The sequence below is a fragment of the Pelodiscus sinensis genome, chromosome 13, assembly GCF_052426305.1.
Source record: "Pelodiscus sinensis isolate ZL-2025 chromosome 13, ASM5242630v1, whole genome shotgun sequence".
NCBI lineage: Eukaryota > Metazoa > Chordata > Testudines > Trionychidae > Pelodiscus > Pelodiscus sinensis.
The window spans coordinates 21,569,520-21,596,112 of NC_143064.1; the positions used below are offsets into that span (position 1 = coordinate 21,569,520).

Sequence of the window (26,593 nt, forward strand, 5' to 3'; positions counted from 1 at the left end):
TAGTTTAAAAACAGATAGGGGTGGCCTAAAGGAATGGAGGTGGGAGAGTTATGGTATAGGGAGGTATGTTTGTAATTGAATAGCCCTAAAATTTGGTGCTTAGATCCATCTTTTATTATATGTATTATGTAATATGAGCTTTATGAGGGCCCCAAATCTGCACTACTGAATTAAATGGTAACAGCATGTGCCCCCCAAATCAGGATCTGGACTTCATGGCGTGGAGCCATCTCTAATCAGTAGGAAAAGAACTAATTTGAAAATGAAGAAAGCTTTTAAGTGTTCTATTCATAAGTTACCAATCTTTTTCCTTACGAAACAACAAATAGTCTAGTAGAACCTTAAAGACTAACAAAACATGTAGATGGTATCATGAGCTTTCATGGGCACAACCCACTCCTTAAAGTTATCTGAAGAAGTGGGTTGTGCCCACGAAAGCTCATGACACCATTTACATGTTTTGTTAGCCTTTAAGGTGCTACTAGACTATTTCTTGTTTTTTTAAGTTTTTCCAGTTACAGACTAACTCAGTTACCCCTCTGAAGCTTTTGTCCTTACAGGGAGTAGAAGTTAACCAACAGATACTTTTCCCCTGCGGTTATGCTCATATATTTTCATGTAAACAAATTGCTTAGAGTTTTGCTTCGGAAGAATTGCAGGGGAAAAATAAATCAGCATGTTCAGACATTCAAAAAGACAAGGCTAGTTAGAAAGGAAATGTTTCTTTTAAGAAAGTATTATAAACAATGAAGCATTTTAAAAGCCATTATGCAAACATGGAGAGCATTTTCAAGGCTGTTGCAGGCTCTGAATCTCCTTTCTGTATAACCTGTCCTGCCTCCCACATCTTGCTATGAATCGCCTACTTCTGATTAACTTTTTTTCTCTTTTAGTGACTGTCCTTTCTTGTTTTAGGTGGCTGACTTTTTTCCAATGTCATCAGGGTACACCGAGTAACTAAAGCATGAAGCTTTGAAAGCCAGTTTGATTTTTGTAATTAGAATTGGTCAGTTTCAAATCCAAGTCACCATATAAAGTAAAATTATGAGCTACCATCCCAGGAAACTAAAAATAGCTATCAGGGAACAGAGACCAGGAACCAGATGATTAGTTAATGTTTCCTTTATTGCACAGTCAACTTATTGACTGTTAAATGTAATTTGCTAAATTCCATGTCAGGAGACAGGGACCATCACCTTTGCCTGCCTGAGTGCCGAGAGTTTCAAAGCCAAGTTGCCTAATATAATGTTTCTTCATTTAGGTGCTAGAAATATAATAGGAACCAGCATGGCCTACTGGGTGGGGGGACTAGACTGGGCTAAAAACTGTGGAAACCTGGGTTTTGTGGCTGAGTTGGCCCTGGAAGACCTGCTGTGTTTTTTTTCTCTGTGCCTCAGTTTCCTCTTCCTCTCTTTCTTCTTGGCTGCACAGATTGTAAGCTACTTAAACCAATATAAATCCCTCACTATACATTGGTGCATTGTTGAGTACTGTAGGCACAAATTTTCTACAAATAATATAAATGCTCCTTAATTTTCCAGGTAACAATACTAAGCTCTAGGGGTCAGATATTTATATATATAGGCTGCTAAGGACCCAGATAGGCACCTTGTTGGATTTTCAAAATGCTGAAGTTAAGGTGAGCTATGTTCATTTAAAAAGCTGGTTTATACTTCTTAAGGTATTCCAGTGGTGGGTGACACAGAAACCCTACTATAAATATATAGGTGACATACAGTTATAAAGAAGGCCTCACCTGCAAAATTTGGAGGCCCAGATGTAGGATTTTGACTTTCTCTAGAATTAAGTTCCCTGTGTGTACATGTGGGCTGTTTTGGGATCTATAACAGACTTGCTAATAAAATACCAGAGATAGGCACTTAAAGGGCACGTCTAGACTACATGACTCCGTCGATGGAGCCATGCAGATTAGGGTTGTAGGCAAAGTGAAATGAAGCGGCAATTTTAAATAATCACCGCTTCATTTAAATTAAAATGGCTGCCGTGCTGTGGCGATCAGCTGTTTGGCGGCACAGCGCTGTAGTCTGGATGCTCCGCGGTTGACATCAAAGGCATTTGTCAACCTCCCCGGTAAACCTCATCCAACGAGGCATACCGGGGAGGTTGACAAATGCCTTTGATGTCGACTGCGGAGCGTCCAGACTACAGCGCTGTGCCGCCAAACAGCTGATCGGCACAGCACGGCAGTCATTTTAATTTAAATGAAGCGGCAATTATTTAAATCACCGCTTCATTTCCCTTTGCCTACAACCCTAATCTACATGGGTCCGTCAACAGAGCCATGTAGTCTAGACGTGCCCTTACATTACTTGGAGGCAATAGATCATATCCTAAAAACTGAGTTCTTGCTCTCGTTTTATGACAAGACTAGGTCTAAGCACTTGCGGGATATATACATAATCTTATTTCAAAGCTTGTCTACCAGAGAAGTGGCAGATATTTTAATACTCTGCATCCTTGTTTCATCTCATTATCATAACATTGCTTCTGCTGTGTTAATTGCTCATTCCAATTTTAAGAAAACCAAACAAAGCCACGATACATCTGCTGAAATACAGTGCTTGCAGATAGTACCCTTTTGCTTATGTAGCAGGTTTTACCTCTGCAAACCGGGCAGCAGGACTCCGGAACAGAAACTGGGAAAGAGCAGGCTAATTTAGGGCAAGTCTTCAGGCCACAATACACATTCCCTTCCTGCGATTAAAAACAAAGATGATTAAGAAGTGCTCTCTGTCTGGTGATGCATATTTATTTTTATACAGATAGATATGAATCTGACTCTGTACGTTTACATACGTACCACGCTAGCGACTAGACACAGCATATTGTACTGAAGAATATGCAAAGCAAGGTACAGATAAAGTGATCAGGAAATGTGCCTTAAGTACCAGGAGACTCAGTCCACAAGAGAGGTACAACATGGGCAATGCCATAAAGCAAAGCTCCCCACTCACTGCCCTACCAGTGTATTTCAGCCTTGACTGTATTTAGTCATATGATCTCCAAATCCAATCAGAATTTGATCTTGGGGACCAGATGGCTCCTGAATGCAAAATGTGGTGATGATTTGACTAAATTAAGGTCCAAATGTGGCCAGTGTTTGGCCAAGAAGTGGCAGAGAGACTCAAGCTTGTTTCATTTCATAGCGTGGCTCTGAACAGCCACTAGGTGATGACGACTATTGGTTGGTTGCGGGAATCTTTACTGAATTCTGAATAATTCTGGCCTCTTTTAGAGAGCCAGTGTTGAACTTTCCAGTCAGGTTGACAGAAAACTATACATACCCCAAGCAATAAAATGTTACCAGCCACCTAACTACTTTAAGGCCTGGTCTAGGCAGGTTGGCTTAAGGTACACCAGCCACCTATGCAAAATACATAGCTGGATTCGGCTTCCCTTAAGCCAAGCTGCTGAAGCATGTACACTGTGGGACACCAACGGGAGCATATGCTCCCGTTGGCTTCCCTTACTCCTCACAGAATGAGGAGTACAGATGCTGGTGGGGGCTGGCCTCAGTGTTCGATTTGGGGTTAAACCCGCTAAATCGAATGCCAGAAAATCGATCTCCGGAGGGTCGATCTTTTCCATACTGTAGACATGCCCAAGTGTGTGGAGTGTGGGCTCATGTATAGAGTATTCACAACATGCTAGATTTTGTCTACTGTTTGGAGTAGGAGGCAGAATGGCATTCACCTGATGTTGCATATTAGCTCTGAGGATGCTTTTATGTGTCACTGTTTTGCTACTCCCAGCCTCCACAGTCCTGGTTTTATTGTATATTAGTTAAGGTTCAATAGGCTAGTCTCCTAGCAAAGATAATCTGGCAGAGCAAACAGCAGGATTCAATCAATTTATTACTTACTGAGCAGCTACACTGAGCGCACTGGTTAGGTTGTCTATTCTGAAAAAGCCCTTCTGCCACAAACATTTCCCCATGCTGGTAGGTGGTGCCATTGTATTCACAGGATTTCCCAGTGATTTTACTGCTGATAGAGAAAAGTGAGTCCTCTGGAACAAAAGAGAAAAAAAAATCATGTAATTAAAATGATACTTTACAAGTCACTCAATCATGTAGCCCATGAGGCTAGTCTGCTAGCTTGCTCTATTACATGCTGTCTTCATTGGTTTTGATTGATGATATTGTTATTTTGGGGGGGTTTGTTTATACCTAATTCTAGTACAACTCGTAATATTTAGCCATAATACAAGGTGCCCAGAGGCCTGTATCCTATATGATTATGTTAGAGCAAGTTAGCATAATTGTTTGTAACCTTTGGCATAGATAAATTACCTACCAGTCACCCCTTTTTTCTTTGGGGTACTGAATGGGGATCCAAACAGAGAACTGAATGTGGTTACCATGAGTCTGAAATGGACTGGTAACTACAAGGTGCACTGCAAAACATGGAAGTCATGGGTTAGACTCATAGAATACTAGAACTGGAAGGGACCTTGAGAGATCATCAAGTCCAGCCCCCTGCCCTCATGGCAGGATCAAGCATCGTATAGATAATCTTTGATAGATGTCTATCTAACCTGCTCTTAAATATCTCCTAAGACAATTTATTCCAGTGTTTAACCACCCTGACAGTTAGGAAGTTTTTCCTAAAATCCAACCTAAACCTCCCTTGCTGCAGTTTAAGCCCATTGCTTCTTGTTTTATCATCAGAGGCCAAGGAGAACAATTTCCACCCTTCCTCCCTGTGACACCCTTTTAGATACCTGAAAACCTCTATCATGTTCACTCTGTCTTCTCTTTTCCAAACTAAAAAAGCCTAATTCTTTCAGCCTTCCCTCAGAGGTCATGTTTTCTAGGCCTTTAATCATTTTTTATGCTCTTTTCAGAACCTTCTACAATTTCTTCACATCTTTCTTGAAATGTGGTGCCCAGAACTGGACACAATACTCCAAGGGTATGTCTACACTACAGCACTAATTCGAACTAACTTAATTCGAATTAGTTAATTCGAACTAAGCTAATTCGAACTAGTGCATCTAGACCTAAAAACTAGTTCGAATTAGCATTTTGCTTATTCAAACTAGCATGTCCACATTGAGTGGACCCTGAACTGAAGTTAAGGATGGTGCCGGCAAGGCATCAGATTAGGACTTAGAGCGTGGAGCTGCTGTCTCAGGCTAGCCGAGGGCTGTGCTTAAAGGGATCCGACCCCCACCCTGGACAGACAGTTCTCAGGGGTTCCCCGCTTGCTTGTCTAACTCGATGAGGGACAGCAAAGCAGTCCTGGCTTGGAGTGCCCTGAATGCCCACACTCGGCACATCACAGCACTCAGCCATCAGCCCAGCTGCACTTGCCGCAGGCTGCCATCCGGAGGGGGAGGTCAATCGGGGGGCTGCAGGAGAGCTTCCACCCCAAGGAGCCCGCAGAGCCACCCCAGTCCTCCCTATCGGGGGCTCATACCCCATTCCTCCCTCACCTCCTTCCACTTACCCCTCCTTAGCCCCCCCTTTCTGATGTACAAAATAAAGGATACGTGTGTTCAAAAATAGAAACTCTCTTTATTGAACAAAACTCAGGGAGACTGGGAAAAGGAGGTGGGAGAGGGGAAGAGAGAGGGTGGGAGAGAGGAGGAGGAAACCTGGGAGGAGGGAGCTGGAAGGGGGAAGCCAGGGGAAGGAGGGGGGGGGGGAGTATCAAACTATGGTACGCCATATCTTCAGTACTGTGTACAGATGTGGTCTCCTTACCCCAGAAAAGATGTTTTGGCCTTGGAAAAGGTTCAGAAAAGGGCAACTAAAATCATCAGGGGTTTGGAACAGGTCCCATATGAAGAGAGGCTAAAGAGACTGGGACTTTTCAGCTTAGAAAAGAGGAGACTGAGAGGGGATATGACAGAGGTCTATAAAAGCATGAGTGGCGTAGAGAGGGTGCATAAAGAAAAGTTCTTCATTAGTTCCCATAATAGAAGGACTAGAGGACACCAAATGAAATGAATGGGTAGCAGGCTTCAAACTAATAACAGAAGGTTCTTCTTCACAAAGCAAATAGTCAACCTGTGGAACTCCTTAATGCAGGAGGCTGTGAAGGCTAGAACTAGAACAGAGTTTAAAGGGAAGTTAGATAAATTCATGGAGGCTGGGACCATGGAGTGCTATTAGTCAGGGGGTAGAAATGGTGTCCCTGGCCTCTGTTTGTGGAAGGCTGGAGATGGATGGCACGAGACAAATGGCTTAGTCATTGTTTTGGTCCATCCCCTCCAGGGTCTCTAGTGTTGGCCGCTGACGGCAGACAGTCTACTAGGCTAGATGGACCTTTGGTCTGACCCAGTACGGACATTCTAAGCTCTGGGCTCAGGGTCGGGGGTCTCACTGGACCACCCTGATTTTCATGCAAACCTGCTCCTGGGTGGCCAGGCTGGCAGCTCTCCTGCCCTAGACGGCTACATTCTTGTGCCTAGTGCGGAGGTCGTGGATGAGATCCACGATGTCCACACTAGACCAGGTGTGCACCTGCCTCTTGCGGACCCAGGTAGGCACCTGGGAGCCGCCAACCTGGTCCCGGGAAGAGGCAGAGGGCTGGGTGGCAGCGGGTGGCTGGCTCGAGCCATGCCAGGTGCAGTGTCTGCTGGCTGGGTGCTGGCAGGCTTGCACCTGGCACGGGCACCGTAGTCAGCCCGTGCCCCTTAAGGGCTCCGGGGCCGGAAGGGGGGCAGACGAGTTTCCCTGGTGGTGCCCAGAGTGGCCACCAGGGAAAGCTGGGGAGGGCTAGCCTCCCACTAGTTCGAATTAAGTGGCTACACAGCCCTTAATTCAAACTGCTTAATTCGAACTAGGCGTTAGTCCTCGTAGAATGAGGTTTACCTAGTTCGAATTAAGTGCTCCGCTAGTTCAAATTAAGTTCGAACTAGTGGTTTGTATGTGTAGCGCCTATCAAAGTTAATTCGAACTAACGTCTGTTAGTTTGAATTAACTTTGTAGTGTAGACATACCCTGTGTATGTCTGTCATTCACACACACACACACACACACACACACACACACACACACACACACACACAGTCCTTCACTCTCATCTCCCGACCCAACATATACGTGGGGGGTTGTTGTTGTTACTTCTTTTACTGCTTGCAAAGTGGGGTAGTTTTGGTTTTTGACTGCTTGGGACCTGTTACGAGTATTCAGGGTAGTGCCAGGACCCTGTAAAAGGTCAAACAGCTATGCAGAGGGTTTCTGTCTTCTATCTTCTGTTAAGCCAGTGTTTCTCAAACTGTGTTCCGCGGAGCCCTGGGGCTCCGTGAGACATCTCCAGGGGCTCCACGAGGTTGACAAGCTGGAAACATTGATAGGTACAACACATACAATCAGTGGACCGCTGGGGCTCCGCATAAATTTTTACGCACGTAAAGGGCTCCGGAGCCCAAAAAGTTTGAGAACCGCTGCATGAAGCTATAAGCTATCAGCTCAGCTTTGGCAGAATAGTTTAGTTACTCGGCATTTGTGCACGATGTCTACCCAGCTGGGGAGCCTGAACCATCAAATTCATTGGGCATACCAAAGATGAGGCTGGGCCTCTGTCTCCAAAACCAGGACTCTAGGGAAGAGTATGAGTATGTTAGTTTAAATAGACTTTTAGAATAAAAATGTTACAACCATGGAATTGTATTAGTTCTTTGTGACTGTGTGTTTTCTATCATTTATTATTCTTTTATTCATTTTAGTAAAGATCTTGAAATTTTGTATTGTCCTCAATATGTATCCCTGCCACACACCCCATGAGTCTGCTCATGACATTGACCTCTCTGAGTTCTCTAATCCTGTAGTCTAAATTGGCACAAAAATCTAAGTATCTTCTGTCAGATCATTGGGAAGAGGTAATAAAAACTAGCCCATAAATTCAGGTCAACAATCATGAGTGTCAACAGCTGGGGTCTTTGAAGGGAGATGGGAGAGGAGTTAAAATTGCATTAATAAATAAAGGAAACACTGAGTTTGGAACAGAAACATGTTTATGACTTTCTTAAAAGTGGGCAAATTTAGTCATGGTACAAAACTTACTCTTGGAAAGCTATATTAAACAGCTATTTTTTTAACTTAAGAACCCCAGATTTGTTTTAAAAAAGCTGTCTCTGTCCCTGTTATTCTTTGCAGACCTACAGTCAAATACAATAACAGCATTGATAGCATGATTTCAGTCTGCTACAGTACTTCTACTGAAGGAGCAGTGTCACAGCATTGCTAACCACACAGCAGTGTTTTCCAGCTAATGGGACAGGTGGCCTTGGTTAAAAACTGACTAAGAAAAGATTAAATTGTATATAATGTTTCTCTAGAACTGCTAAATATCTGACTTTTTAGTTCACTGTCAATTTAAAAAAAATAGCTTCAAGCTGACCTGAAAGAAACTTACAGGACTTTTTTTTTTTTTTTTTTTTTTTTTTGCAAACCATAAAATTGTGGAGGGGAGGAGAGTTCATTTCGGGTAAAATGAAATGTTTTATATGAACTAAAATGGAACTTTAAATTTTGAGGATTTTTTTAAAAATAGTTTTTAACAGTGAAATTGATGGAAATTTCAAAGCAAAGACATTTTGAATTGAAACATTTTGTTTCAAATGTTTTGAGACCTTTTTAGAATATTTGTTTAGCTTTTTTCAACCACAACAATTTGTAAAATGTTTCAGTCAATCCAAATCTGCATTTTTGGGTGAAAATAGGTTTTGAACAAAAAACAAAAAACAAAAAAAAAATCACCCAGTTCTGGTTTCTCCTTTCAAGAGACCAATATTATTTGCACTGCAATAGTGCTAAGCAGACCCAGGTATGGACCAGCACCCTATTGTGCTGGGTGCTGTACAAACACCAAAGAGCTGCCCCAAAGAGCATATGAATCCACATTACCAAGGACACATAAAAGCCACGTTAGTCACCTGTGCTATAGCTTATTTTCACCTCCACACTAGGGATGTAATAGTGTAGTTGATTAACCGATTAACCGATAAGCAAAAGCTTATAAGTGAATGCTATAGACTACACACATTTCCTCCCTCCCCCTTGCCAGTACATTTTTTAGCAGTTTGGCCAGCAACCCAGCTCATTCCTGGCTTGCGCTGGGTCTTGGGACCTACCCCCACTGTGGCTCTGCATTTAAAGTGTATTAGGAGCTTGACAGACAGGCAGCCCAGCTCAGTTCTGACTCATGCCAGGTCTGGGAGCTCAAGCCCCACCTACACAGGGACGGCTGACACCCCATGCTGCTGCCTCTTTATTCCAGACAGCAGCATGGGGCAACAGGCAGCTAGTCCATGAGGGGAGCTGGTGTTTAAACTGGCTTTCCTCTGAGACCAGCTCCTGCCTGGCACCCCACGCTGCTGCCTCTGATACAGAGAGAGCAGTGCTAAGTGGCAGGGGACTCCTCAGGCTGTTGGCCCCGCACCGGGGACTATAGAATAGTCGACTAACTGATAAGAATTTGTGAGGTTATTCGACTATTCAATTAACTGATATTTAACATTCCTACTCCACACCGGGGAATAACATTGCTCCTAATGCTGCTGTTAGGCAAAATAATGTTACCTATATTGTGCAACAAAGTCATGGCAGAACTCTGATCTCAGCAAAGTTGCCCAAACATAGCTGTACCTTGCAGGCCTCTGTTCCCAGGGGCTTCCACACTAGCCTTTTCCTCCCTAGCATTGACCACAGCTGTCAAAGAGACACCTTTCGCCTCAACTTAATACAGTCGATGTTGTTAAAGCTGATGTTTGATTGCATGCAAATTATTTTCAAATATTCACATTAGCCCATTAAGGAATTTGCATGCGATGTCACATACAGTGCTGCCCAGAATTTGGAAGCCACGATCCAGTTCTGGGCCCTGTTGCCTTAGCTCAGCCGAATTACTGGCCAGGTTTTCTTCCATGGCTGAGCTTCTGGGCCAACCCCAACCCCAGTTCTAGTGAAGCAGCTTAGGGGTTGTTCTAACAAATCTCAGTTCACAAAAGTCCCAAAGGGGGCATCCTCCAGCTTGGGAGCAGCTGAAGTGGGCCATCCTCAGAGCTACAGGCTTGGCTCAATGTGAATGGGTGAGACTCCCTCACCTCCGCAGAATCCTCATTTGGGGAGCTGTGGGCAGTCTCTGCTCGCGTCGTGACTCCTGAGTGGTGCTCTGAGAGTGGAGTGGGGCTGTGACTCTGGCGCTAGACATTTACATTTGTCAGTCTAGCATCCAGAAATGGGCACAGGCATTTTTAAGCAGGAGCTTCATAAAAATAACAGTGCAGTGATTGTTCTCTGGAGCCAGAAAATCACTTCAGCTTTCAAGGAATGCAGCTGACATTTCACTTGATGGGTTTGGGGTTTCACATTAGAGAAACTGAACTGCAACATCATGTTTGGCAGTAGCCCTTTAATATCTGCCAGCTCATTTCATATAAAAACCTCTCCACGATGATTATGTCATCAAAGAATGTAGGTATTTTAGCTGAGCACTCAATCAAAAGAGTTTTTAGACTATTGGCATTGAATTTAAACTCTGATATTTAGAGACCGCCATAAAAGTGTTTGTTTTTTGGAATGCTGGCACCGTTGCATATTAATAATCTTTTCAACATGGGGGAAGTTAGTAAATGTCAAATAGAAGTGTGCTGGGTGCACAAAACTCAACATTTTAAGGTCTGTTTTGTTAGTGCAGGTCCAACTGCTATAACAAAAGGAGTTGGAGGAGGAGAAGCAATGCTAGCCAAAGCACTAGAAGATTTAGTTCTCCTAAATGACCCTTTGTACTTTATGTACATGGTAGTATCTTTTTAGGGGGGGTGTATACAATTTTCATTTTCAGTCTGTGAAAGGTCACTCTTTGCATTTATTTCAGCTCCATAAATGACTCCCTGCGATGATGTAAAAGCAAAAGGCAAATGCATGGCTGAAGCATGGCTACAAGATCCTGTGCAAACCTCTAACATTTTCCTTCACTGATCTTTCAACATACTCAGGCTTTATATCTTTGACATATTTTATGTAGGATGACATGAATGGTTATGTGGAAACTCCTGTTTGTCAGCAATGTTCAACAGTCTAGGAGCAGAATCCTTATTTGCCCATATTCTGGTACCTATTATTAGTATATGTCAGACATGAAAGGTAAATGAGTCTCTTAATTGTAATTCTGGGGGGGAAAAGAGCCTCTTCTGCTTCTACTCTGGCAGATGCTGTCGCATCCATGCGTCCAGCTACTAGTACCATCTTGGGCAGGATAGGAGCATGTATAGTCTCCAGAGCCAAGAAATAAAACTCAGTTTCCTGTCATAAGCTGCAAGTGTAGAAAATCAGCAGGTTCTATACATGCCCAGAGTGCAGAAAAGGGGATGCTGCTTTAAAAAATGTATAGAAAACAGGATCTGATTCCTTGATCATCATTAGCTGCTAAGGTACTGCAAGGCAAGAAGCAACTAAAATCTTAAATGTTACTGCTGAAGAAGTGGGCTATGCCCACAAAAGCTCATGAGACCATCTACATATTTTGTTAGTCTTTAAAGTGCTACCAGACTATTCGTTGTTTTTTATGTTTTAACTTAGGGTTGAGTATCATTGCTTAAATAAAATCACCATCAATTCCCGAACGATTGAATTATGGCCCCTAATTATGTTTTTTGGGGGTGTGGAAGGGATTGTACAAGATTTTCTTTGTCAGGTAGTTTCTTCTTCTGAAAGAAGATTGTCTCCTGCCCACAGGGCTGTCAAACTATTGTGGGGTCTTGGCTGCATACAGCAGCAGATGGAGGAAATTGCTCTGCAACTGACAAACCTGCAACTGCATTGCATCAATAATGAGTCTAGAAACCCAACGGCAGACTGAGAAGGCAACAGTAGGTGCCTTTGCATCTGGAAGAAAATGGGGAGGTCAGAGGAGAGCTAAAGACCCAACATACACACAGGAATCTTCCTGATTTTGGCCTCATTTTCCAACACCATGGGCTTGGCTTTCATCTGAAAACCAATCTGCAGTCAATGTTGTCTCCAGGCTGTCTCGTTACTGAATTTGAGGGAAGCAGCCAGATCACTGCTGCACCCATGGGAAGAGGAGTGTTGGCCCCAAAAGTGGTACAAAGGGAGCCATGTGAGGTGTCAAATAGAAGCTTACTTTGTTCTGATTCTATATATGCTATTCATGTAATTGTATAATGTCTGTGTGTGAAGTTATAAGCATGTACTTTGTATGGATACTGAATGTTTCTCAGTATTGGTTGAGCAATGGGCAGAGCTCGGCCTATGGATATGCTAATGAGCAGAGCTCTATGGAACAATGGCCCTCTATAGTCCAAGGACACACCTTGAGAATGGGGACTGATACCTAAGGGCTACCAGCAGGGAACACAGGGATAGGCCACTGGCCAGGTGACCTGCTGCAGCCAAGAAGAGACCAGAAAGGAGATATAAATATGCCATGTGGCCGACTCCATCTTGGTACTCAGAGGCAGCAGTGCAGGGATCGAAGAGACGGAAAGAACTGTGGACCTATCCTGACATAGGATGTTCACCAAAGACTTTTAAGCCAGCAGTTATAACATCTCTGCTGCAAGCCTGTATCGAGAACTGGGAGATTCGATGCATGTAATGTATGATACTTTAACAACCTTACTCTCATGCTTTTCTTTCTTGTAGTAATAAACCTTTAGATGTTAGATTCTAAAGGATTGGCTCAGTGTGATCTTGTGGGCAAATTGACCTGGGATCTGTGGCTGGTTTCTTGGAACCAGACAGAACTTGTTTGGGGAAGGTGAGATTGGGCTCTAAAACCCCTCACCTGTGTATGAGGCCCAGGGTCATCTGGGGCACGGATATTGCTGGGGTGTCGGAGGAGTGTTGCTCACAAGGCTTCAGGCAGGCACTGAAGCACTCCGTGGGACTGGTTTGTGGCCTGTTTGGGAAGGTCTCCAGTCTGGGGGCTGTAAGGAGCCCTGAATTTGAGCAATTCACCCTGAGCAGACGCCCTCAGCTATGCCCAGCCCCAGCCCGGTCAGTCATACAGGCTAATTAAATTGAGTAGATGTTTCTGACTGTGGCACAATATGGAAGGGCAGGATGGGGGTTGGGACCACAGAGAAGGTTGTGAAATAATGGGATGATGGACTTCCCTCTGGACCAGTTTAAGATTGCAGCTCCCGCTTGGTCCCTCTACTCTCTGTTGTTGGCTCAGAATTAAGCCCTCTGTTAATTCCACATTGCTCAGCATGAGACTCTTTTTGTCTATTAGGGTACGTCTACACTACAGCGCTAGTTCGAACTAACTTAGTTCGAATTAGTTAATTCGAACTAAGCTAGTTCGAACTAACGCATCTAGAACTAAAAACTAGTTCGAACTAGCGTTTTGCTAGTTCGAACTAGTAAGTCCACATTGAGTGGACTCTGAACAGGGCTTAATGATGGCCGGAAGCAGTGCCGGCAGGGCATAAAAGGAGGACTTAGAGCATGGAGATGCTGTCTCAGGCTAGCCGAGGGCTGCGCTTAAAGGGTCCCGACCCCCACCCCGGACACACAGTTCTAAGGGGTGCCCCGCTTGCAAAGAAGTTCTGGCTTGGAGTGCCCTGAGTGCCCACACTGGGCACATCACACCACTCGGCCATCAGCCCGGCTGCACTTGCCGCAGGCTGCCATCTGGGGAGAGGGAGTAATTGGGGGGCTGCAGGAGAGCTTCCACCCCCAGAAGCCCGCAGAGCCAGCCCAGTCCTCCCCATCGGGGGCTCGTACCCCATTCCTCCCTCACCTCCTTCCACTTGCCCTTCCCTAGCCCCCCTTCTTATTGATGTACAAAATAAAGATAACGTTTCTTCCAACATTGACTCTGTCTTTATTGAACAAAACTGGGGGAGACTGGGAAAAGGAGGTGGGAGAGGGGAAGAGAAAGGCTGGGAGAGGGGAGGGCAACTAACATGATCAGGGGTTGGGAACAGGTCCCAGATGAAGAGAGGCTACAGAGACTGGGACTGTTCAGCTTAGAAAAGAGGAGACGGAGGGGGGACAGGATAGAGGTCTCTAAAAGCAGGGGTTGGGTGGAGAGGGTGCATTCAGAAAAGTTCTTCCTGAGTTCCCATCAAGAAGGACTAGAGGACACCAAAGGAAAGGAATGGGTAGCAGGCTTGAAACTAGTAAGAGAAAGTTGTTGTTGTTGTTGACAAAGCAAATAGTTAACCTGTGGAACTCCTTGCTGCAGGAGGCTGTGAAGGCTAGAACTAGAACAGAGTTGAAAGGGAAGTGAGATAAAGTGATGGAGGTTGGGTCCATGGAGTCCTATTAGCCAGAGGGTAGGAGTGGTATCCCTGCCCAAAGTTTGTGGAAGGCTGGAGAGGGATGGCACGAGACAAATGGCTTGGTCATTGTCTTCGGTCCATCCCCTCCAGGGTCCCTAGGGTTGGCCGCTGTTGGCAGACAGGCTACTGGGCTAGATGGACCTTTGGTCTGACCCAGTACGGCCATTGTAAGCTCAGGGCTCAGTGTCGGGGGTCTCAGTGGACCCCCTTGATTTTCATGCACACCTGGTCCTGGGTGGCCAGGCTGGCAGCTCTCCTGCCCTAGACGGCCACTTTCCTGTGCCTAGTGCGGAGATCGTGGACGAGGTCCACGATGTCCGCACTAGCCCAGGAAGGTGCCCGCCTCTTGCGGTCCAGGGCAAGCTCCTGGGAGCCGCCAGCCTGGTCCCGGCAAGAGGGGGTGGGCTGGGGGGCATCGGGTGGGTGGCTCTGTGCCGTGCCAGGTGCAGGGTCTGCTAGCTGGGTGCTGGCAGGCTTGCACCTGGCACGGGCACCGTAGCCAGCCCGTGCCCCTTTAAGGGGTCCGGGGCCGGGAGGGGGGCATAGAGTTTCCCTGGTGTTGGCCAGAGTGGCCACCAGGGAAACCTGGGGAGGGCTAGCCTCCCACTAGTTCGAACTAAAGGGCTACACAGCCCTTAGTTCGAACTAGCTAGTTCGAACTAGGCGTTAGTCCTCGTAAAATGAGGTTTACCTAGTTCGAACTAAGCGCTCCGCTAGTTCGATTCAAATTCGAACTAGCGGAGCGCTAGTGTAGCGCATAGGAAAGTTAGTTCGAACTAACGTCCGTTAGTTCGAACTAACTTTCTAGTGTAGACATACCCTTAGAGTTGAAGCAAAGAGGACAAGAAACCACATAAGATTACCAAGAACACATTTAGTTGGGAATTGAATTATTTGTTCCCGGAAGATCTTTCCATAGTCTAGAGCCTGAACTAACTCTAGTGCGACTGCAAGTGCATAAATACGCTCTTCTCCAAATGGGGCTAGCATAGAATCATAGAAAAGTAGGGCTGGAAGACACCTCAGCAGGGGAGTCGACAGCCGTGTCAGGTCCCTGGGCAAGGTGAGGGAGGGTCCGGCTCCATGCTCCGGGAAGGGGCAAAGCCTCAGGAGGAGGAGTGGGGCCAGGGCAGCCAGCCTTCAGCACTGCCTGGACCATGGCACAGTGCCTCCCCCAGCCCTTAGAGCCACCTGGAGCACACATTACAGCACTCCAGCAGTGAGCTGAAGGGCCTGCAGCTCCGGTCGTTGAGCCCTGGACCCTTTAGAATCACCTTTAGAATTGCCTCCTTGTTGGCAGGTTTGGACCTCAGGAGAGTATCTAGTCCAACCCGCTACTCAAAGCAGGACCAACCCCAACTAAATCATTCCAGCCAGGGCTTTGTAAAACCTACCTTAAAAACTTCTAAGGATGGAGATTCCATCACCTCCCTAGGCAACCCATTCTGGTGCTTCTCCACTCTCCTAGTGAAATAAATTTTTCCTAATATCCCTCCTAAGCCTCCTCCACTGCAACCTGAGACTATTCCTTCTTGTTCTGTCATTCCTTCTTGTTCTGAGAACAGCCTGGCTCCATCAGATGCACTGTACAGTCATATATCCCAGTTCCTTCAGTAGATCATTTCACACACCTGTATTTAGAATGATCATCCAGAAAAGTTAAGCCTGTAACAGAAGCCGTAACACTCTCCTTCGTGTGCCTATGAAAGCCTCTTAGGATTTATGACATAGAGTGAAGTCCTCCTCGCTTTTGAAGACTTAAGTGGTATACAAATGTTGTGCTGAGCACAGAGGGGGAGAATATGACTTTATGCCTATGGCTCTGATCATCTGTTATTAGGAGTCCCTATTGACTTCAGTGGGACTATTTAGATCTAGCTTGGGAATAAGGAATGGCAGTATCGGGGCCTAGACCATTAAGACTGCAACAAAAGACCTCAAATTGACTGTTGGAGACTGCATGTGAGAGTGTGTGTTCCTGTACAAAAACAGCATCTGTCTGAAATTGTAAGGAGGCTTTGTTTATACTGTATATCTATATATAACTTCTGTCTCTTGCAATTTCACTCTCTCTCTCTCCCTCTCTTCCCATGTGTGGCTGCCTTTCTGATGGTAAAACATGCCTTTTCATTTTTTTTGTCTGCTTTTTGTATCATGCCTAATTAGAAGACTTGAGATTCCGTTGTTGTATCCTGTTCTCCTGCAGAATGTGCACTTAGCGTGATTGTGGCTAATTTTAGTAAGCGCCAGGTTGTATTTTGAAAGAACTTGGCTATCAGCATGTGTTATTCCATACCACGGATGTGCAAGGATTAATGTGTAAGGATTAATGTGCAAGGATTAATTAGCCGCAGATATGCAGAACTGCACAGAAGCCACTCTCTGGGAACCTTGTTTCTCAAGAAGGATTGAAGCTTGGAGGATAAAGTGTTTTATAGCATCAGTGGAAAGGAAATGTCTTTGTTCCTAGGGCTGACAGTATCCTCTAAGGGTCCAGTGCCACATTACTGAGACAGGTGCCCCAGCAATTCAAAGGGGCCTGGGGCACCCAGCTGCTCCTACTGTTACTATGGCAGCGGTGACTGCTGGAGCCCCAAGCTCTTTAAATCACTGCCAGAGCACTGCTCCCCACAGCTCTGAGGACTGGGGGGTAGAGCCCAGTGCTGCAGTCTGGGTGGCGCTGAGGGCTGGCTGCCCTGGCCCTTCCCCTTCTGCCTGGGGCCCTGCAGAGTGCTCCCCCCACTCACACCTTGCTCAGGAGCCTGTGGAAGCTGCCAGCCCCTCCTGTGCACGATGCATGGTTTTGCCCTTAATCTCAGTGGTATCAGGATCAGGCCATTCCTTAGCAATATTACCTATATTTATCTGTTGGTAATTGCATTAGAGTTAGATAATACCAACAGAATGAGACGTGTGACCAGGCTTAACTATCTTAACATGGAAATAATCTTATCTTGAAAAAGGTTAAAGGCCTCAACCTGCCTAGAGGACTCTTCCAGGTTGAGAGCTAGACAATGGAGTTCGCTGCCATGACAACATGTTCCGTTAGCTTTCAAAGAGTGTCCATTTTTTTAAGAAAAGGAAAACATTCAGACGGACACTAAAATAAACAAATTCATAAATACAAATGTTCTTCTTCCACACACTTTGAATTCCATTCACTCAGTACCAATCTAGGTGGTGTGTTATACACCAACTCACCATATACACATTGGGCATGAAATCCCCAGCTCATTGGAGTCAAGAAAATCTCCCTTTGACTTCGGGAGGATAACATTTCACCTCCAGTTCTTATCGTAATGACAGTATGTTCTGTTAAGATACACGTAAAGGAATGAAACCACCATTCTGTATATTAGGGAAGGGCACACACAAGTTTTACATAAATTCAAATCCAACATCATGGGTGTGGAAGTTCTGTCTGATGGGATTCATATGATGTTGTGATAACCTGCGGTGAAACCCACATGCCTCCTTTCCACATATCCAAGCAAAGGGAACCTAAGAAACGTGGAACTCCCACTCTGTGGGCCTGTCTTGAAGATGCCGCTGTCGATCTTCCGAGGTTCGAATTAGCGGGTCTAGTGAAGACATGCTAATTCAAACTGAGAGGGTGCTCCAGTCGGCACCGGTAGTCCTGCTCCTACAAAGAGTAAGGGAAGTTGAAAGGAGAGTCTGCTCCCGTCAACCTCTCACTGTATGGACGGTGCCAAAATGCAATTTAAGAAACCTTGTTGCCAGCTACATAATTAATGTAGCTGAAGTTGCGTATCTTAATTCAGACTTATCGCCTAGTGTAGGGACAGTGCATCATTATCATGTTCCTTCCTGGAACATGCTTGGATTGTCCTATAGTTATTTAGGTGTGAAGCAGTGGGCTGGTATTGACATGCAGCATGTGCTCTTGTACAGCTTGTGGATTTTCACTTAGCAATTGCACGGGGAAATGATTGCTGCTTGAAACAGCCTTCACTTCTGTAAAGTTCTATCCATGGTAGAAACTGGCCAATAGCAGGATGGTTCCTTTGGGAATTCTGCATTAGAACCACTGATGAGGCCTGCAGGATCCAAGCCCATGGGTTTTATTACAGTTGGTAAAGTTTCCCTCTTCGGTCTTTCTGGACAGATGCACAATGCACGCGTAAGAATATTAACACATGATTTGGTATGCAATGGCATGAGAACACCAGCGCATAGACTGGCAGAACAGCCAACAACAACCAAAAAAATCAGTCCTGTCATGCTAAATTAATCAGTGGCTTAGTCTTTACTGTAAATCTGTGAGGGTAGGTCTATACTGTAGAGGAAGATTGAAGCTGCTGCTGTCAATTTTCCAGAGTTCAAATTAGTGGTCTAGTTAAGACAGAACATAAGAATGGCCATACTGTGAGAAGTCAGTCGGTTGATGATCTCAGACATGTATTTGAGAGTTAGACTAGACACAGCATTGATTTAATATTAGTGTTCATGTGTAATTCTTAATGCAAGTTTGTTAATCTTCCCTCATATAAAATAAGGCCTTTTTCTACAAACCAAATGAGTCAAATTCATCTCTAGTATAACTAATGGAATACAAGAAGTTAGTGGCAAGACTTTTTGAGTCTTTGTCCTGGTGTGTCTTGTAGCAGTGTTCAAGGCCAGTCAAATGGCCTTAAAAATGACATTGTTAAAGATAAAGTCATATTTAGATTCCAAAGTAATTATGTTCAAAGTAACAGTAATATGAGCAGTTATCCATATACAGGACAGTTACATTTAATTCTATAGTGACTTATGTGGGGATGTAAGTTAGAAATTGCTTTCAGATGCTCAGATAATGGTTGTAAGTGGATTAATATAGAGGGTAAGTGGTATCTGACCTTCAGTGCATCTACAAAACATGCCATGGGCTGGAAGCAGAGAAAGCAACATCAGGTTGTTCTAAGATAGGATGCTGGGATACTGATTTATTTTATAGCACCTTGTAAACTGACTTTCTTGTTTCATCTCCAGTCTGTTCCTCCAGCATGTCCGCTACAGTTACTGAAGGCCAGAACCGTGCTGGTTGCACCCATTTACATCCTAAATGCATTTTCTGCACAATTTTGTGCTACCCTTTGAGACACCACAGAACACAGTTCAGAGAGTAGCCGAGGGAGGAACAGGCGTGGCAATTTGTATTTGGTTAATCAGCCTTTTTGACTAAATGGAGGGACCTATTGTGGGCTAAATTTCATTGTGAGTGCGTTTTCTCTATAGAATAGTAGCATTTTTAAAAATCTAACTAATATAAACTAAGGCCCCAAATCTTCACACATGCACATGATCCTTACTTCATAGACAAGCCCATAGATTCAGAATGGGTCACCTCAGTTCCAGTGGGTTTACCTGTGGAGCAAACTACTCCTCGGAGAATGAGCCTAGAGACTTGTACCCTTAAGTAAATAGGAAATGGGGATCTTCTATGTAATGTATGAATTTCACCTTGAGACAGCATTTGAACTCAGTGGAAAATATTAAAGCTGTGCCTTGGCTTAAGAGTTCTCACTTAAGTGGGCAGTGCTGCTTTTGATTATATTGTCTGGTCCCAGGAGAAACTGCATTAAAAAGAAGAAATGGCTGAGACTCCTGGTAAGTGAAGAAATGTTCTGTTTGAGATAACCCCTTTCCTGATGCTTCTCCTAGTGCAGGGGTTAGAGACGAACCAGTTAGAGACGAAGAGCCAAAATAGCTGTGGATAGAGTGTGAAGAGCCAAGTATGATATATTTATGTTTATATATCGATCTATAGATAGATCGATATAGTACACACAATATAGTGATAAAAATAACATTACAGGCATTTCGGACAAAAACCAATAAAAAAGTCTCTAGTCCATGGGTTCCCAAACTGGGGAGGTGTGAAGAAATTCCGGGGGGGGGGGGGGAGGCACGAGGCAACTCAGGCCCCCCCATCAAGTTTTGCTGCCCCGGTCAGTTCCTTTTTTTTTGCTCAACAAGTTTTGCTGTTGCGGGGGGAGGGAGGGAGGGTCAAAAATCAAAAAGGGGGCATGATGCTGAAAAGTTTGGGAACCACTGCTCTAGTCACTTAAAAAATTCATGGCCAGTCCTTAGATCTTCACATAGAACTTGACAAGGAACAAACATCAAATTTAAAATAAAAAAAAACCTTTAAAAATACAGTAATATTCTCATGCTACAAAAAAAGCATCCCCACCATGTAGCTTAAATGGAACACTACTGTCTTCTTATGTCCTGTGAGTTTTTTTTAAATTTAACTGAACTGAGAAGTAAATTAGCACAATTTGAAGTGCCTGTTTCCCTCCAGCTTGTTGATCTCTGGTATTGTTTCCTTGGTTTTTGTTTTCTGTTTGTTTTTTTTACTTATGAAGATTATGGCTTTTTTATAGTTCTAAAAATTCAGGTCTGCCCCAAACTGCAAATATGAGAGGTTCAAAAACAAGAAGGGAGAGACTCATATCTCAGAATAATTACTTCAGCCTGGCAAACAATAGCCTTTGAATTTTCTTTAAAGAAACAGAGTGTAAACCAGGTACATGCTGAATCTTTTTTTGCCCTGGAATTTAAATATGACATCTGTGTTGGCTGCCTTATTCTGCATCCATGAAGACTTTGAGTTTAAGGTGTTTAAACCTCTCCTCCCCTCCCCCAACCCATTCCTCCTCCTCTTCCCCAGAGCCAGGCACCTCCAGACCTCCCCCCCCCCACTCTAACCCATTCCCTCTCCTCTCCCCCAGGGCCAGGCACCCCCAGTCCTCCCTCATTCTAACCCAATCCTCCTCCTCCTCCCCCTGAGCCAGGCACCCTGCCCCACTCTAACCCAATGACTGGGTCCCAGAGCCGCCGCTGCCGCCATTCATTTCTCCCTTCAGGCGCTGGGGTGTGTGCGCAGAGTGGCCAGCCATGAGCAGTCCGGGTGTGCGGCTCAGAACAAAGGACATGTTTCTTTAACCAGAGAGCCACATGTGGCTTGAGAGCTGTGGGTTGGCCACCCCTGCCCTAGTGCATTGAGAAAGCAGTCCCCCATGAGAAATCTATCGTGTTGGATTTCTGCCTTCCTTGCTTGTCTCTGTTTTCATGGTGTCACTAGAGATCAAGGGTTGTAATATTGCTCTAAGACTGTGGTGTCCAACCAGATCTGAACCAGACACCTACAGCGAACTAACCACACGTAACCACCCAAACAGCTACATGTGGCTAGTGGCTAGTGTGTTGGACACCACGGTTAAGTTCACTATCCAATAGCTCTCCATATTTACAGCCCCACATCGACCCCAACCCACGCGCACACACAATACAAACCCAACTTCTAGGGACTTCAATGGAAGTCAAAGTTGCTCAGCATCTCACAGGATCAGGCCCAACATGAGTGTCTGAGTTTAGCAGACATGCAACTTTTTTACTATATAGCTATTGGAGGTAATTTTGGAGCTTGCCTTGCTGCTGCACGTGGAAAAGGGGCCATAAAACCAATGGACCTGGCCTGTCTGAAAGTCCTTCTGCAGGTAACTGGCCTGGTGACCCTGTTCTATCCCCTGCCCCTCCAGCTCCTAGAGGAAGGTATGTCTAGCTATATACTCTTGCTATTTCTAGATGATGGAACAGTCTTGGGGGACCTGGATGGTCATATGTAGCTCCAGACAGGCCTGGGGCTGCTCTGATTTACACCATGGCCTGAACCAGCCCCCATTCAGCCAAAGAATCAGAGCCCCCAAAAAGGTGGCATTCTGCCCTGCACTGGTAAAATCCGTGCTGCAAACAATTTGGCCAGACCTGGGATAGGGCCCTCTGCGAGGAAGAGTTTTCATTTCAGTACTAGTGTTATTCCAAATGAAGGATATTAAAAACAAACGTCCAATCAGAAACGCTCCAGTTTCAGACTCTACCATCCATGAGCCAACAAAATATGATAACGGTGGATCAGAAACAGCCTATTCTGTACCAGTGACACATTTCTAATAGAAGAATAAATAAGTGCTGAGAATTTGAGCCATACAAATCCAAACCACAGTGGCAGGATAGTTAAAGAGATAAGGATAGCATCCTGCAACAAGAGATTTATGGGACTTGCTACAGGAATTGACAGAGAAGGTGGACCTGATTTTGATCTGTTACATTGGTGTAAATCTGGAGTAACAATTGCCTTCTGTCCTCAGATGAGACTGCAGGGTGGAGAGGATCAGTTCTGGCTTTATTTGCACTAGAGGCTATAAATGTATTGTTGTCCCTCCCAGCCCCTGGGGTTTTTTTGTTCAACCTAAAATTCTATTTTGAAAAACATCTGATGCTTTTTGTTTTAAAAGAACTCGCATGTTTATATGGGAAATAGATCAAATGAATAATAATCGTTTGAGTTTATAAAGAGCTTTTTATTCAAGGTCTTAAGACATTTTGCCACAACAGAGAGGGCCAAATTCTGCTTTCATCTCTCCTCTTGCAGCCCCCCTGAAAGCAAGGAACAATGAAAGCAACAGGGTTGCAAGAATGTGTCTGAGAGCAGAATTTATACTTAGGCATCCAATTTATCATTGCCTCTGGGGCACTTTATACCTGCAGAGCTGATGCAAAGTGGCTGGATAGCAGGTGTAAGCTCAACATCACCCTAGGGGTCAGCGCCATAATTAGGTATTTTTGCACCTGGGGCAAATGATTATTTATGAGCTCTCTCTCCTTAGGTTAGCACATGTCGTGCTCTTTAATTTTTGCAGCTTATTGTTTTTATTTATTGCATTTTTGTGCCCCTGATTATGATGTTATGGCCTTTGTTATGGCTCTGCTAGGTGTACCCCGGCATAGGGGGGATCCCATGTACAGGCACAGAGCCATTTCTGCTGGAAACACCTCACTCTACAGCAACCCCTGGGTAGAGAAGGCCCTCTGTGGTCAGGGCTGGTGACAGACTTTGCCGGGTTCTGGGCAATGTGTGTGTGGAGGGGAGGAAGGCAGGGCCTAGCTCCAAGCTCCCCAGAAGGAGCGTGGCATCAGGCAGAAGGACTGGGACTGGGGACAGCTGTCAGTACCACCCAGACTGTGCCGCACCTCCCCCAGCCAGCCCTTCGTGCCACCTGGGCCACGCCATGTGGAGCTCTGGCGGTGATTTAAAGGGCCAGAGCTTTGGCTGCTTCTGCTGCCACAGTAGCAATGCCAGTGGCTGGGAGTCCCTGGTCCTTTTATATCACCAGACCCTGGGGCAGCTGTCCTCTTTGCCTCCTCTCTCCACAACATCTGCGGCCCTTTCTGTGGTGGGTACCAACAGAGAGGATGGATCAGGAGGGGACATAGCCAAGCAGAGCTATGCCATGACGATTCTGCACCCTGGCAAAGTCTTGTGGGGGCCATTGTTAGGCTGTGCTGAGGGTTGCCTTAGTCTGCTCCAGGTGTCTTAGCTCCTGAATATTACCTCACCCGCTGTGTTTTATAGTCATGTTTTATAGTCAGTTTAGCATCAGAGCTAAATCCTGCTTCACTCTCCCATGGGATCATAGGACCAGAGACGGAGAAGACCAACTGTGTTGTTCTAATGAACACACATCTTCTAATGATTTACCAGTTTAGGTTTAAATACCATTTGTAATGGGAGACCTGTGGGAGTATTTTGCATGGGGTTATAGAACTAATTGACTTTTTTCTCTCTCAAATGCCCTTTGCTTAATTTAATCTCTTTCCTTCCACTTATATCCCTGGCTATAACTAGGTTCCCAGCATATGCATAGAAGTTACGTAAAATCATCAAATATTGAGGCTGGAAGGTTGCAATATAACACTTTATTTCTTCATTCAGAAAAATAATACACAAGACCCTAAAAACACACAGAAAGAAAGCAGGCTGCCCCCTAAAACCAAGAGGCACACCATACCGTAGACTGCCTCTCTTCAGACTGATGCTCCCAGATACTTCACTACAGAGACCCATAGCCCACAAGCATACCAGGAAATACCTCGCTCTTAAAATGATAGCCTGAAATTCCAGCACAGTCTTCAAAACACCACAGGGACCCAAAGTCCATTCATCTTAGTGATTCCATCTTCTCAATAATTTTTCTGTTTTATTCATTAGCATTTCTGGATGGTGGTGTGTATTAATGGCAACCCTTTTTCCAAGCAGGCCTTATCCAAAATCAGTAGGAGTATATCCAAATGCAGATAGCCTTTTCCTATTGTTCATGCATCACAATCTAGTTGTATATAAATCTGAAATGTAAATAACATATAACTAATATGGTACAGGGTCTGGGTTTTTTTTTAAGGCAATTTAATTGTCTTGCTTTTGAGGAGTGGTTGAGGGTGATAATAAATTTCAGTTGAAAAGCTATCCACTGTCAAACAACTGTGAACACAAGAACTAACAGAATCCATATGAGCAGCTCTGGAGATGCAGGTGTCAAAGATATTAAATCACAAAACACCTTATATTAAAGTAACTTCAATGATTAGGTGAAAATCAGAAAGAACAAGGCAATTCAAAGATAAAGGGAACAGTTGGCCTTTAAAAGAACTGGCCTGTAACATGTGTAAGATCACCTACCTCTTGAAGGGACCAGCAATGCTTTACCTAGGCAGTATAAGTTTCCATACTGAGCTGAGTTAAGGATGCCCTTTAACGCTAAATGCTCATGAATATTATTTTTAGCTTTCTTGGGTTAAAGTCAGATGCTATGTTATTTTAATATATTTTGTGAGGTTTAATTTCCTGTATTTTCTTTTATGACCACCTAAAAAATAGCCTAACAAATGTCTGAGGGGAACTATTTAAAAAAAAAGCTTTCTATGTAACTACATTTGAGTTCTTGCACTAAGGCAGAACCACTGTATAAATCATTTCCCCAGCATTCCAGGGTAGCAAACTGCATGGAGTCTTGATGCATTTTGTGCTGTACTTGAAATACTTTTGACGCTTTGCTGAATCTGTCTTTCACCAAATAACTTTGAAAAAATGTCAAGGAGATCTCATGGCAGTCCAAAGTACTGAAAATTGCAACCACCTAATCTGTGTATATAGACATGGGTTTATTCTGTGGCATGTTGAGGAGATGATTTTCAAATAGACTTGTTTTTAAATGACCAAAGGAAATTGGATGTGACAATTCCACCTGGTGAGATTAGCAAGCAGTGCTAATAACTTTAGCATTACGTGTGAACTGCACAGCAACACTGAACATTGAGCTAAACCCTGAGTAGCAGGATGTATTGAAACCCACCTAGGAAAGTCTGTTCTCGTTATGTTTCTTGTTCAGATTTGGGACATCAAGAGGCTGAGATAAGTTTACTTTGAACTTTGGATACTCATCTGAATCAAACCTTCAGAGATTCTGAGGATCACATGTTGCTGGTAATGAGTAAATGAGCAATCCCAGGACACTGGGTCACTCATTTCTGATGCTCTGAGTCTATGACATTCTGCCATGAGAGTTTCATACTCCATATTGTTAGAATATCAACCCAGGCATTTTCCTAAACTCTTCAGACCCTGACTCTTTCAAAAGGCAATTGTGCCATTCTGTACCTAACCTGTTAGTGCAACTGTGTGTCCAGTTTTTGTGTTGTTGCCCAGAAAGAGACTTCATTTGGTGTCTGCGCATATAAATGTCCAGTTTTTACAAGCAGAATAATAACTATGCACATCAGACAAACCTCCAGGTAATCCAGTTCTGACCCTCAACTCTGATTTCTGGCTCCAACTGGCTACGTCTACACTGGCCCCTTTTCCGGAAGGGGCATGTTAATTTCAGCGATCGCAATAGGGAAATCCGCGGGGGATTTAAATATCCCCCGCGGCATTTAAATAAAAAATGTCCGCCGCTTTTTTCCGGCTTTTAGAAAAGCCGGAAAAGAGCGTCTACACTGGCCCCGATCCTCCGGAAAAAGCGCCCTTTTCCGGAGGATCTTATTCCTACTTCAAAGTAGGAATAAGATCCTCCGGAAAAGGGCTTTTTTTCCGGAGGATCGGGGCCAGTGTAGACGCTCTTTTCCGGCTTTTCTAAAAGCCGGAAAAAAGCGGCAGACATTTTTTATTTAAATGCCGCGGGGGATATTTAAATCCCCCGCGGATTTCCCTATTGCGATCGCTGAAATTAACATGCCCCTTCCGGAAAAGGGGCCAGTGTAGACGTAGCCACTCTGTCTCAACCTTTGGCTCTGGCTATAGCTCTGCCCCGTAGCCTTGGTTCCTGGTTCTGACCATCTCTGGCAGACTCCAACTACTGGACCTGACTCCTGCTCCAGCCACTAACCCTGACTGCTTACACCCTAGTCTCCTGACAATTTGAGCAGCCTGTCTAAAAGGAAGGAATCATTCAGAGAAATAGGC

General features: G+C 44.6%; 1 protein-coding gene across 2 annotated transcripts in view; it reads right to left on the reverse strand.

Annotated features, from left to right (window-relative positions):
* Nucleotides 1-26,593, reverse strand: part of CHRDL1 (chordin like 1) — a 67,871-nt gene that overhangs the window by 20,975 nt on the left and 20,303 nt on the right. For both annotated transcript variants that reach the window (XM_006136208.5, XM_006136207.5), the window contains exons 5-6: nucleotides 3,884-4,029; nucleotides 2,622-2,715 (exon numbers count right to left, since the gene is read on the reverse strand). In XM_006136208.5, the coding sequence (XP_006136270.1) occupies nucleotides 2,622-2,715; nucleotides 3,884-4,029 (240 nt within the window). The remainder of the gene's footprint in view (nucleotides 1-2,621; nucleotides 2,716-3,883; nucleotides 4,030-26,593) is intronic.